This window comes from Protopterus annectens, chromosome 6.part0, assembly GCF_019279795.1.
Source record: "Protopterus annectens isolate FY-2018-M chromosome 6.part0, PAN1.0, whole genome shotgun sequence".
Lineage (NCBI taxonomy): Eukaryota > Metazoa > Chordata > Ceratodontiformes > Protopteridae > Protopterus > Protopterus annectens.
In genome coordinates, this window is record NC_056737.1 from 920909852 (window position 1) to 920924033 (window position 14182).

At 43.0% G+C, this 14182-nt stretch overlaps 1 protein-coding gene across 2 annotated transcripts in view; it reads left to right on the forward strand.

The window, feature by feature from the left end:
* The window catches only part of ITPK1 (inositol-tetrakisphosphate 1-kinase), a 1534199-nt gene that overhangs the window by 1496566 nt on the left and 23451 nt on the right, over positions 1-14182 (forward strand). For both annotated transcript variants that reach the window (XM_044074569.1, XM_044074570.1), the window contains one exon: positions 2994-3156. In XM_044074569.1, coding sequence (XP_043930504.1) covers positions 2994-3156 — 163 coding nt within the window. The remainder of the gene's footprint in view (positions 1-2993; positions 3157-14182) is intronic.

Sequence of the window (14182 nt, forward strand, 5' to 3'; positions counted from 1 at the left end):
CACCTATGACATTAGGTTTTGTGGTGTTGCGCCTTATGGACTTATTTGTTGAGACACTGATGTGTGTGTTATGTGTTTTGGTTGTTTTTTGCATTGCTATGTGTGTAAGTTGTTTCTGTTTGGGAGGCCTCTGATCTTTTGGTAAGTTACTAGTAAGTATCTCCACATATGTGGGTGTATGTGTCATATTCATATTTAGTGTGGGAAGTGTGTTTGTGCTGATAACCTGTTTGGCATGAAGAACGTAGCTTAGATTTGAGGGTGTGTCTCCTTTAATTGGGCCTGTGTTCACTTCGTTTGACAGGACAAGTTGCAAGTCCTACTGAGCAGAAATTGACATCTTTTATATGTTCTTTTAAGTTAAGAGCTACTATCTTTCTTCCGGAAGTAGATGACATGCAAGACTGAAATATGTTTTTAACATGGGGTTAAGTTTGACTCTGTTGTTCTTGCACAGTTCGTTAGAAAGTGTAATTTACTGTGGTGAGTGAAGCTTGATTTGGTGATACTTTCAAAACTGTGATGCACACAAAGAAGAAAATGTTTGCTGTTTTTACTTTTTAACTTGAACAGTAGAAGAACATAAACAAACAGCTGAGAAGACTGAGGATCGGGTTATTGCTTTACAGTTGAAGGGTAGAAGATATGCTGTTTGATAGTTGAACTACGGTGCAGATGAACCTTTTAATACTCATCAATATGATGTAAAGTTTTGGAAAATTAGCAGTGTGATGTTAGCTTGTGACTTCTTGGCTTTTCTGTAATGTGATGAAGTGAATGGCTTAAACGTTGTTCACCTGCAGGTGCTACACTGATTTCATTGGGGTTTATTAAAACTTGCCTGCTTAGTGCATATACTGATGCTACTGTAGTGACGATATTTAGAAAATGTAGTGGTTAACTCTGATTGGTTTGCATACCTGAGACCAGTCTAGGCCCTTTTGAGAAAAGAGAGGCCCTGGGATTCAAAAGGACTTAGTGCCATATGGAAACTATCTTGGAAGGTTTCCACATCATATAAACCTTTCCAATTCAGAGATCAGTGTACCACTGAGGTTTTCCCCTTGCAGGGGATTCAGTTAATACATATTTTTTTCTTTATCAAAACATGTTATTTTGTAACATATAGTCATTCATTCCTCAATACCTGCTTTATCCTATTCCGTGTACAGGGTAGGGGTAGAACTTGTCCAAACACAATTTAGTGAGAGTAAGGCAGAGAACAAAGCTGTCCTGAATAGATGGCTGTCCATCGCAGGGCACATACTAACACACACACACACACACACACATATTTGTTTATTAAATATAATCAAAATACCCAAATGTTAACATCACTAAAGTCAACAACATAAGGTTAACAACAAAACATTGGCATGTCAATATGCATGTGCTAAGGAATAACCATGGAGCATTTAAGTGAAAAACAGTAAATAAAAAGTTAAAAACATTGCTTTTTGTCAGGGGTAAACCCCACTGCATCCCCCTGTTATGGAGAGGTTCACCCCTCCACCCCTGCTAATTTTAAATTTTATATTCTAACTCCAAGATTGCACAATATTGGGAAAAGGGTATATTCCACATCCCCAGTAATGTAGTGATCTTGCACACCTGTCAGCCATGTGTTTAGTCAACCAAATTGTGTCAAACAAACAGATGTTGACTTGTTGACTTTAGCGACAGTCAACTTAATTAGTGGCTCCCATAAATATATATATATATATATATATAGAGAGAGAGAGAGAGAGAGAGAGATAAATGTGTATGTGTGTGTGTGTGTGTGTATATATATATATATATATATATATATATATATATATATATAGATACACACACACAAACACACCTCAAACTCACATCAAACAAATGTGCACACATAGTTATGTGTGACTTTGAGGATGAGTGTATATTGTATGTCTGTTACTGATTCTTTTGGTGTGTAATGATTGGACATCATTAAAATGAAGTTTGTGCCTTTAAGTAATTAACTGAATTAAAATGGACCCTGGTGTTAAGTAACTTTGGTAACTGAGTATTGACTCAGGGAACATTTTCTGTTATGAGGATGTAAGGTGATTCACTCTGAAACATCTTCAGGATATTGTAGTTTGTCCTTGATTTAGAATTAGATGGTTTTTACACAAGATTTACGTCAAGATGATGCCCTCTTGTTGATTACCATGTCTGAGAATGGTTAGTTTCACACACTGTACTATGATTGGAACTGCCTTGAACTTCCAACAACAGGTTCAAGTGAAAATCGGGAGTATTGAAATGCACATAAGTGAGCTAACTTGTGCAGTGATGAGAGCTGCCAGCTGACACCAGAATTTCACATTAAGGTAAGTTTGGGCTTGGGGGGGTGGGGGGGATTAAAAGTGTATGTTGGAAGAGTCATTTGAAGACATCATAATGCAACTTATACAGTTAATGGCAAAGCTGTACTTCATTTTACCACTGTCTCATAGGTTCATAGATCAGTGCTATGCTAACTGCCTTGAAGGGCCATTTTGAGTCTAGCCAATAACTCAAGGTCAGAATCAAACCTTGTATCTTGTGTATATGCCAAACCCACTCCCCCATTTCCCCATCCCGGTCCCCCATCAGACTAGCATTTGAAAACGTAACTGAGCTGACATCTTGTTTTATGTGAGGTGCTTTGTTAGTTGCTTATTCTTTCTTTCCCCACCAGCTATGATCAGGGTTATAGAACTATAAGAGTTGCAGCTTTTCATTACTGTCTTTGTCTTTTCATTGTATATTTTTTGAAGTTTTGGCTGTAAGAGGACTTTTTTCGGAAGTTGTCTGTTAGCCCTTTATTTACCATTTTTACCTTACTGTGGTGTGGTGGGGTAAAAATTTGTATTTTTGAATGTCATAATTAACTATTTTGAACAACTTGGTGTATATTCCGAGTGTATGCATTGCTATATAAGTTGGTGTAACTTGCTGGCATCAAATATAAATATCTAATCCAAGTTTGTTTTATTTAGCTTGACAAAATAGAAGGCTTGTTTGAGCGACCAAATGATGATGTAATCCGGGAACTCTCTAAAGCTCTGCGCCAAGCCCTTGGTATCTCTTTATTTGGAATCGACATAATTATAAACAATCAAACGGGTCAGCATGCAGTCATTGATGTCAATGCATTCCCAGGTAAGGTGATGGCAGTCAGCATTACTGCCTGCTTAAGTGTTCACTGACATTAATATGTAAATGGGAGAATAGGAATAAGCAGCACACAGCTTGCAGGGATTTGTGTCAAAATGATTTCCAGTCAGTTCTTACAGTAGGTGTATGAAGTCCCTTAGTATGTCTTCTGATCCTATTGTCCAGCTAGTATGAGATAAAACTGTCTCTGAATTACTCTAATTCCGGAGTGTAATATAGAGTACGTGTTATCTGCAAATGACCTAAAGCATTAATATTATGAGCCAGAAGTTCCATAGGGATTAGTACCAGTATGAACAAACCAAACCCATCTGCATTATCTAGACCCCTGTAGCAAAACCATCTGACAAATTTAAATTGCACTGGACTCACTTGGTGTTTCTGTTGTCGTTCTGAAGTAAAAAAAAAGTAGGCTAGAAAAAATCTAACCACACTGGTTTATAGCTGAAAACAAGTGTCCTGGGACATACCTGACTTTTTTTTCAAAGTGAAAACTGTTTCTGTGTCATTGCAGAATAACTTTTACATGGGGTCTTCATCTGTTAATAATCATAGATTTTAGCACTAAGAACATTTAAGATGCTGTAAAACATTTTTATTCTGTAACATTATTTTGATGTTGTTAGTAATAGTTAACTGTACAGGTTTCGGGAAATCTGCTTACCTGTCATTCTTGTAAAGGCCAGAAACTAACTGAACAGGGACATGGGTTAGTTGAGAACCGTATTTTAACCTAGGCACTCACCATATAAAGATGAGTTAGTGAAGCCATAGTTATTGCAAAATTATGTGTCTGAAATGTCCAAAATGAGCTTATGGAAGGACCTGTTTAAAGTTTTAACATGCCTTTCACACATTTCAGGAAATGCCATTTTAATTAAAACTGAGAACTCGGAAATGGGATATGCGGGCAGTATTTAGAACTACTGAGTGATTCAGTCAGACTTATACCGAGGAAAGTGAGAGGTGCAACATTGGTCAGAGAAGCATTATAAAAAACCTTAGATTAGTCTGATTTCCTTTAATTTTGTGGTTCATATGGAAATGTGACCAGTCTGAAATGCATAAGGAAAGGATGTGTAATTGCTTGTTCGAGGAGAGTATATCTGCAAACTGTTTGTCCATATGTCCTTGCATAGTGGATGTGGCAGTACTATGTAACTGCTCTTCTAACACCACAAGCTTTTGACTGTGTTGTTATTTGTCACGCCAGCTCTAAGGAGACCAGATCAGGAAACACAAAATGGCTTTAGTGCCTGCTTACCAGAGTACTGAGGGTAAGTACTGCAGAGAACAGGGCCATGGAATGTGGCCCCAAATCAGTATCTGGAACTAGAACTGACTTACTTGAGGTCACAGTAAAGGGAGGCAGTGCAGTAGGTGTAGACTCACTTATGTGCTCCTGGCTGCAGTACCTAATTAGGATATGGGACTTATCAGCGGTCATTACCAAACTATGCATACAACTTTTCATGTTGTACTGGCAAGAAAGCAATATACTATTGAAACAAAGAAAAAAAGGAAAAGGTTGCTAAGCAATACTGTTCTAACCAGCATGCAGCAGTGGATCAAGGCTAAACTTGCCTTGCTTAAAATGTTGTGGTGTGTTTTACAGTTATAGCAAAAACACCGTGTGCAGTACCTAATTTATTAAGATGGCGTTTGTGCCTAAGAGCAGTTAGGCTGCTCTTGGCTGATCCTAATGCGCAGGTTTATTCAGCTGAGACTTTTACTCATCCACACCTGCCTCACCTGTGAATTAAAATGAGTTCATAATTGAAATCTGCTTTCTCTCATAACACAGGTGAAATTGTCCAATAAAGGCAGCAGTATCCCTTCCCTTTGAATATTTACCCATGATCATCTGCAGACATTGGAGCTGTGCTTCTTCCAAAAAAAAAGGCCTGCATTTTTGCAATGTATCCAGAACAATATGCCATTTTGGGGAGGTGGGGGGGGGGGGTCACATAATATGCAGCAAATTAGGCTAGCTATTCCCAACACTTTTGTAACCTTTTTTATTTTCGACCTTGGTCGGACTAACTTTCCCTTCTCTTTAAGTTGGCTGCACTTTACTGTCTGTAGAGCTGACATCGTATCCTAACTCAATTCTTTTGCTTCTGTCTATCAGTGTGAAAGTTGTGAATGGGATGAATAAGAAGACACACTAAGCTTGAAGTTAGAAAATAGTAAATAAGTGCCTATCATGATAATTACCATTTCATTGTTCCATGAATGTGATACCTCTCCAGGATGCCAGTACCTTTAATACTTGGCTTTGTTGAAACTGCTAAGTGTAAAGATGTGTGTAAGTTGCTACTGAAGTGAAATGATATTTTCAGTTAAAGTGGAACTTTGTAGTCATGATTTTTCAGAGAACATTCATATTAGTTAATCGTCAGTCTGCAGATCTGCCATCTGTTTAAGTATAAATGAATTATCTGGTGCTTTTGTTCCTGGTTCTTATCTTTTTTCTTTAATGTGGTTTTGCCCATACAGACAACATTATTAAAATGTGTAATACCTACAAAATAACTTAATTAAAAAAAGTAAATAAATAACAAGGTTGGAAGAAACTTTAAAATAAGTAAAGTAGAGATGAAGCCTCTTTAACAGAATGTGTGCAAATCGAGTCAAAGGAAGGGAAAGTCATGATCAGTCCAATACTACAGTGTGTTTATGTTTTGATGCTCTGTGACTTTTCCAGTTTAATATCTTAGGAGAGTCAAAGCCTATTCTGGTACTCATTGGAAACAAGACAGACAGACTGATCTTGGATAGTGCCTCAGTCTGTCTCAAAATGTGCAAATGTGTGCCCGACACACACACACACACACACACACACACACACACACACACACACACACACACACGCACACACGCACACACGCACACACGCACACACACACTGAAGCATCTTAGAGTACTTTAATGTGTTGTTACAGTTTTTATGTAGCAAAGCTGAGATACAGAAGTGGCTGTAACTGCTGGGTGGGTGTGGGGACCATCTGTAGTTGATAAAAGTAACTTATCTGCTCAGTTTGAATATGTGGGTGGGTATGGCAGCTGTCTGTTAATAAAACTATCTTTTCATTTTCTCATTTTTATACAGCAGGTAATCTGGCTTCACAAACCAAGTGTGCATTAAGAAGGAATGCTTTCCTATTGAGAATATTATTATTATTATTTTTTTTAATTACGATTGTATGTCTGAGATATACATGGTCAGTAAAATGGCTGTAATTAATGGGTACAGGGGCCATCTGATACAAGTGACTTATGTCTGTTGTGTTTTGATCACTGTTAAACTGCAGTCACTCATTCGGAGTGGCAGGAGTAATGTCATAGTGTACTGTGTTTGATGAAATCATTGTAAAACTAGTATTGCTATGGTCTACAATCTGAAGTAGTTAACTTCATTTTATCTGCAACCTGTGGGTATACGGATCCGTATCGGATCCAAGCTGGCAACTTTTTTTCTAGCATCTGCTCCAAGCTCCGAGCTCCTCTCCTTACCCATAATGCCCTACCATCTCCTATCTTCCCTCAGATCTCATTTGCCGTGCCAGTAGTGTGCATCATGGTCTCCTTTGCTCTGAGCTCAGGGATAGTAAGTAGAATTTTTTTGCTGATATCTAGGTGTGCTTGACTAGGATTTCCCTTCCTCCCCTTCTGTAGTATCGTGTTTGGTCATTGGTGTAAAAAAAAAAAAAAGTTTTTTGTATAGAGTAGTAGTTAGGCCTGCCCTTCCCCTACCTGTGTGTGTGTGGTTTTTGTAAAGGTAGTGCTTGTACCTTGGAGTGCAGTACTATGGCTGACCAGCCAAAGCCTAAATTGTACAGAGTGTGGCCATAAGTTTTCCCTGGCCAATGGTCACACTCTGTGTGTGATATGCTTAGGAGTGGCACATTTGTCCACTCAATGTGCTCTCTGTTCAGGTTTCAACCCTAGGGCCCTTAGGCATCGTAAGGCCAAGCTAGTTGCCAAAGGCCTTCTCCCTGCTGCCTTGCTGGAATCTGCCTCGGCCTTGGTCGCTAGTGTACCACCTTCCACCCAGACAGGGACTCAACCTCCCTGTTCGTCTGGCGATGGGTCTTCAAAGGACAGATCTTCAGTCAGCGAGTCTGACAAAGATAAGGAAAAGAAAAAGAGAAGGAAAAGGAAAGGCGCAGAGAAGAAAGGGAAAAAGAGAAGGACAGGCATCGTAAGAGGTCCCCAGACAGGGAGCTCTTTCTCAGCCCCCCATCTAAGACCATCAGGCCTGTTTCTCCACGGCTCCAGTCTCCTCGTTTCTCACCGGAGCCGTTGGAACATTCGGACCCGAGGCCCTCCTCCCCACTGTGCAGACCAGCCAGATCCAAGTCGGTGGCCTCTTCAAGGTCAACTCAGAGCCTATCGGACATGGATATGGACAGGATGATGCGGAGATTTATTCAGACCCAAATTCAGATGGGAGTCTTGCCAGGTCCCTCTCCCTCTGGAGGGGCAACCTCCATGCCTCTTTTCCACCCCATCTCTCCTTCCCCGATCCGTGCTTCAGCTTCGAGGCTTTTGGATCCGAGGTTTTTTGGAGCTGGTAGCTCAGCGCCGACGGTTCCTCCAACCTCGACTCCGGCTGTTACCTTGAGTTCCTCTCATCCGACTTGTTCGGATCTGAGTGACTCTCGGAGCCACGGACAGGGAGTCGGACCTGGGGGAACGGATTCTTCGGCTCCGACTTTTTCAGATCCGATCCATTCCCTCGGACCTCAGGCTACCCTGTCTTCGGCATCAGTCCCGCTTCAAATCCGGGGAGGGCTTTTCCCTCGGCCTTCGAAGTGGTGGAGAGGGTTCTCTTCCAGGGATTGAGACCCCAGCCCATCCCCTCGAATACCACGCCGGCCCCCCTGGATTTGGCAACGACTCCCTTCATCCTGTCTCAGGGACAGCCCGTGCCAGAGGATCCCCAGTTCATTTTCCCTGAGGAAACCTCTGCGGCTCGTGGATCCCCTTCTAAAAGTCCCACTGAAGAGGGTCACCGTAAGCGCAAGTGCAAAAAGGAGGCACTTGGACTCCCCCGAGTCCCTCACTGCTGACACTGACTTAGATGAAGGAGAAGATTCCCCCAGGTCACCTCCCGAAGACGTCTCCTTCAGAGAAATTATGGAGATCCTCCACCAGAGGGGAGGTTGGTCAGCCCCAAAACCTTCTGGGGATGAGTCAGTGTTTCTGGAGGCCTTTGGCACGGGCCCATCTACTTCCTGGGTGTCCCCACCAGCAGACCCCTTGGTGGACCTCATCATCACGGGGGCATGGAAGGAGCCCGACACCGTAGAGCCCATCCCCTAATGCCCTAACAAGGTTTTATCTCCCCCTTCTGATAGACAACCCTGGTTGAAAGGAACCCCAGTTGATGCTATGTTGGTCACAGCAGCCACAAAGAAGGAACTAGCACAGGAGAGTTCCTTAGTCCACCCTCCAGACAAGGAGTTCAGGTCGGTGGATAGGTTTGGGAAGCGCGTATACTCCTCAGCGACTTCTTCTATCCGTGCGCTGAATTATTTGGCACATGTGATTTGGCTTCAGCGAGACCTTGCTTCGGAAATTCGCTGAGTCGCCCCAGAGTCTTTATCGCCGCAGGACAGACAGCTGTTTGCGGTGAAAATGTCTACTCTGAAGTCAATCTCAAACAGATCTATGCGGCTACTTTCCCATGCCATGGAAGGAGCAGCTAGGGCGGCTGGGACAGGCATAGCCATGAGGTGTCATGCCTGGCTCAGATTGTGTCAGTTCGCGGACCCTTTCAAGGCGTCGTTTAGCAACGCACCCTACGATGGTTCTTCCCTTTTTGGAAAGACAGTACGTGACATACTTGTCCAGAGCGAAAAGGACGGGAAGACTTTTTCTGCCGTCGGAGTCCGCTTCTCTAACCCTCAGCGGTCCTTCTGTAGGAATCAAAGAGGGCAGAAGAAGATATGGTTCCAAAAATCTCAGTTTTCCCGGGATTCTCAGGACAGCTATTCCCCCAGAGGCAGAGGAGGACAGGATCGACACCGACCCAGAGGTAGAGGGGGTCCCAGGAATTTCGGGTCTAGGGAACCGTTCTCTGATAGACCCAGTCAGCAGCCCTGAGGGGTTGCCCGACTGTCCTACTCTGGAGGCAGTCGGGGGATGATTGTCCTTACACCCAGCGGCATGGGAGTCCATTACGACAGATCGCTGGGTTCTACAGATAATATCCAGAGGTTACTCTGTTCCTTTTGGTGCCCCTCCAAATATTACAAAACACCTCCTGGATGTTTCCAGCCGCTCACAGGGAGGCCGCAGCTCTAGAGGTTTTAAAGCTGCTTCTCAAACGAGCCATCGAAATGGCCTCCCCCCCCCCGATCAGTCCAGATTAGGCGTCTACTCAACGTTCTTTTTGGTGCCAAAAAAAGACGGGGGACCTCAGGCCCATTCTAGACCTGTCAACATTAAACCTGTTGGTAGCCAAACAGAAATTCCGGATGGTCACCCTACAGTCCATTCTACCTTATCTCTGAGAGTGCTATTGGATGTGCTCGTTAGACCTTCAGGATGCTTACTACCACATCAAAATGCACAGAAGCTCCATGAGGTTTCTGCGCTTCCGGCTGGGAGCCAGTCATTTTCAGTTCAGAGCCCTACCCTTTGGTCTCACCACAGCCCCCAGGGTGTTCACCAAGGTAATGGCAGTTGTAGCGGCTCACCTGAGGCTTCAGGGTATTCAGGTGTTTCCATACCTGGACGCCTGGCTCTTCGCTGCACCCAACAAGCATCACTTGTGTCTGGCCGAGATTATTTCATTCGGTTAGCAGAGCACCTGGGAATTACAGTCAGTGTTCACAAATCCCATTTGCAACCAGTACAAGTTCTAGACTTCATTGGGACACGGTTAGACACTTTGCAGGTGAAGGTATTCCTGACTCCAAACAGGATTCTACATCTCAGGTGCCACATTGCTGAGATTGCGAACTCCAAGTCTTCAAAGGCGAGCAAGGTTCTCCGGGCTCTGGGCTTCATGGCCGCCTCCATATCTATTCTCCCTTATGCGCGCCTTCACATGCGGGTTCTTCAATGGACTCTGGCTGTTCAGTGGTCTTGGCTAGACCTGCCCATGGAATTTCTGATCAAGATCAATCACCTGGTTAACTTCACTGGAGATATCAAAAGGACGCCCCTTTGCGTCACCTCCAGTCCAAACCATAGTGACCACGGACGCCTCCCAACTTGGGTGGGGGGGGACACTGTTCAGGAAGGACAGTCCAAGGCACATGGTCCCACGCAGAGACCAGTTTGCACATAAATGTTCTAGAGATGAGGGCAGTGCTTTTAGCGTTGGAAGCCTTTCACACAGTCCTCCCTCTCGGATTGATTGAAATTCAGTCAGATGTGTCGGTCGTCTGGTATATCAACAAACAGGGGGGAACCAGATCCTACCCTCTATGTTGCGAGGCCATGAGAGTGTGGGAATGGGCGATTTCCACCGGCCGGTTTCTGATAGCAATGCACATCCCGGGGCGCTCCAACATTTTAGCGGACAGATTTTGTCGGGCCATTCTGATGCCTTACGAGTGGTCTCTGAAACAGTCAGTAGCGGAGGAGATTTTCCTTGCATGGGGTCAGCCTTGCTGCAATCTCTTCACATCTCCTGCCAATGCGAAGTGCAGCAAGTTCTTTGCTCTGATTCCCTCACCAGGGTAAGTCCCCAGAGATGCTCTAGTCCATGCTGGGCCCCCCGGGCTTCTGTATGCTTATCCACCTCTACCTCTCATTCCGAAGTTTCTTCAGAAAGCTTGCCGACTATGGTGCAAAGTGATCCTCATTGTCCCGTTCTAGCCTCGTCAGGTTTGGTTCCCATTCCTTTGGTCTCATCTCTTAGCACCCCCGTGGGTTCTGGATCCCTGCCCGGATCTAATTTCCCACCCTTTGGGGGCACGTCATCCCGATCTGGGCAGCCTCAAGTTAACAGCTTGGTTGCTCCAGTTCCGTTAATTGCCAGGACTCCCGGTATTTCATCCCAGGTAAAATCCATTCTGGTTGCCTCTCTTAAAGACTCCACTAGGAAACTTTATTGCAGTAAATGGAAGCGTTTTTCCATTTGGGCATCACAGAGAAAAATAGATCCCTTTACAGCCCCTGTTCCAGTGGTGTTGGACTGGTATCTTTCAGGAAGGAGCTAGTTCCTCCACAGTGAAAGTACAATTGGCAGCCATTTCCAGTTTTCACGTTGGTGAAGACAACATGGCCTTAGCCTCCTCTAGGTTGTGTAAGGCTTTTCTTAAAGGTACTTCTCTGTTACGGCCCCCTGTCAAGGATTCTGTACCTCCTTGGGACCTTACTTTTGTTTTACAGGCATTGGTGGCCCCTCCTTTCGAACCCGCAGCTTCGGTGGACTTAAAATTCTTGTCCTGGAAGACATCTTTCCTAGTCACCATCACTTCGGCTAGGAGAGTTTCTGAGCTTCAAGCACTGTCTACCGTGCCTCCGTATTTGGTCTTCCATAAGGATAGCGTCTCCCTCTGTACTAACCCTTCCTTCTTACCTAAAGTGGCATCTGAAGCAAACATAAACCAGTCCATTAATCTGCCCATTTTCTTTCCCAACTTCCAAAATAAAGGTGAATACAAACTCCATTTGTTAGATGTTCATAGACAACTTTGTTTTTAACTTCATAGAACAAAGTCTTTTCGCAAGACTGACCAATTATTTGTTTCTTTTTCCAAAGCATTTATGGGAAAAGCTATTTCTAAAGTTTCTTTAGCCAGATGGATCACTCTTTGCATTTCACATGCCTACAAAGCAAAAGGTTTATCTCCTCCTGGTATAGTTAAGGCTCACTCTACCAGGTCCATGGCAACTTCTGCTGCTTTTTGGTCCAGGGTACCTTTGGACGATATTTGTGCAGCAACGACATGGGCCAATTCACATACCTTCATTTCCCATTACAAATTAAATCTGATTTCGAGGGGTAGAGCATCCTTTGGCTCTGCGGTGCTCAGGAATATCCTTCCATAAGGGCCTCTCAGGATCGGAGTAGCTGGGGACTCTGTCCCACAGGTTGCAGATAAAATGAAGTTAACTACTTCAGATAAAGAAGTTATGTACTCACCATAACGTTCCATCTGAGTAATTATACTTCATTTTTCTGCAACATTCCCTCCCTCCGTCCCCCGGACCTTATCCTGTTGTCAGGGTTGGTTTATTGGGTTGAGTTGCATATATATTGTTAGTTGCAGAAAACTCGATCTGAGGGAAGATGGGAGATGGTAGGGAATTATGGGTAAGGGGAGGAGCTCGGAGCTTAGAGCAGATGCTAGAAAAAAAGTTGCCGGCTCGGATCTGATAAGGATCCGTATACCCACAGGTTGCAGAAAAATGAAGTATAACTACTCAGATGGAATGTTATGGTGAGTACATAACTTCTTTTTTGTGTATGTGCGTTAGGGGATTGCGGTGTATTTATATGTAACAAGTTGGCCATGATTTGTTTCACTGTCCAGAATGAATATTAACATTGCACACTGTAAGTGGCTATCTTTGGTGGTGTGGCAGAAGAAGATGCATGGGAAGGTAACTGGACATTATCAGTGGTGTAGCACGTAGACGTGTCCTGTTAAACTACACATCACTGACTGTGACTTCGTCTGTGGGGAGTCTGCATATCCTCCTGTCTGCTTGTGGTTTTATCCATGTGCTGTGGTTTCCTCTAATACTCCATGATGGAGGTGAATTGCTGTTCCTCCTGTTTGCCTGTAGGTAAGTGTGTGTGTGTGTGTGTGTGTGTGTGTGTGTGTGTGTGTGTGTGTGTGTGTGTGTGTGTGTGCACGTGCACACGTCTATTTATGTATCTTTTGATATACTTGACTATCCGGGACAATGTCAGTGTTTCGGTATCAAAAATAGTGATATCACAGCCTTTTATCTGTGGACATGCACAGTGCTGCAGCCTTATCTAGCCTAAAACCAGCCCTGCTTACAGATGTGCACAGAAGGCTTCTCTAGCTTGTCAGGAGCTAAGGATGGTATGATCATTACTGTTTGTTTTTCTTACAGTCAACCCTCTTAGCTTGTGTATGGGCAGTGGACAGTGTGGTCATTATTTCTTTACCCCACCTGCAAATCTCAGAGGTATGCACAGAAGGTCACTATAGCTTCTCTGGAGGCATTGTACTGTTTAAGATCAGCATGTTGGAACACATTAAGCCATCAGACACATGTACAGTGGTTATTTTTTAGAGGAGTAGGGGATAAGTAGTTATGCTGTTGTGTTTTTATATATATATATATATATATATATATATATATATATATATATATATATATATATATATATATATATATATATATATAGGTCTACCTGAGATGGTCGACAAGCCATTTGATCGACTCTCATTTGGTCGACAATTCATTTGGTCGACAGGCAGATTTGCCCCCCTCCCCAATGTTGTGCGACCCTGGAGTTGATATATATAGTTAGGAGGGGGGGTGGGGGGCACAGCCCCCCACATAACATGCTTGTCGACCAAATGAATTGTCGACTGAATGAGAGTCGATCAAATGGCTTGTCGACCATCTCAGGTAGACCCATATATATATATATATATATATATATATATATATATATATATATATATATATATACACATATATATATATATATATATATATATATATATATATATATATGCAGTGGATATAAAAAGTGTACACATCCCTGTTAAAATGCCAGGTTTTTTGAGATATAAAAAAAAATGAGACCACAATAAATCATTTCAAAATCTTTCCCACCTTTAATGTAACCTATAACCTGTACAGTTCAACTGAAAAACAAACAAATCTGTTAAGGGGAAAAATATAAAAAATAAAAAAATGTACAATAAGCTGGTTGAATGTGTGCACACCCTTGAACTATACTTTGTTGAAGCACCTTTTGATTTAATTACAACATTCAGTCTTCTTGGGTACACACCTGCCATCAATTAAAGAGACTGTGATTAACCGCAAGTAAAGT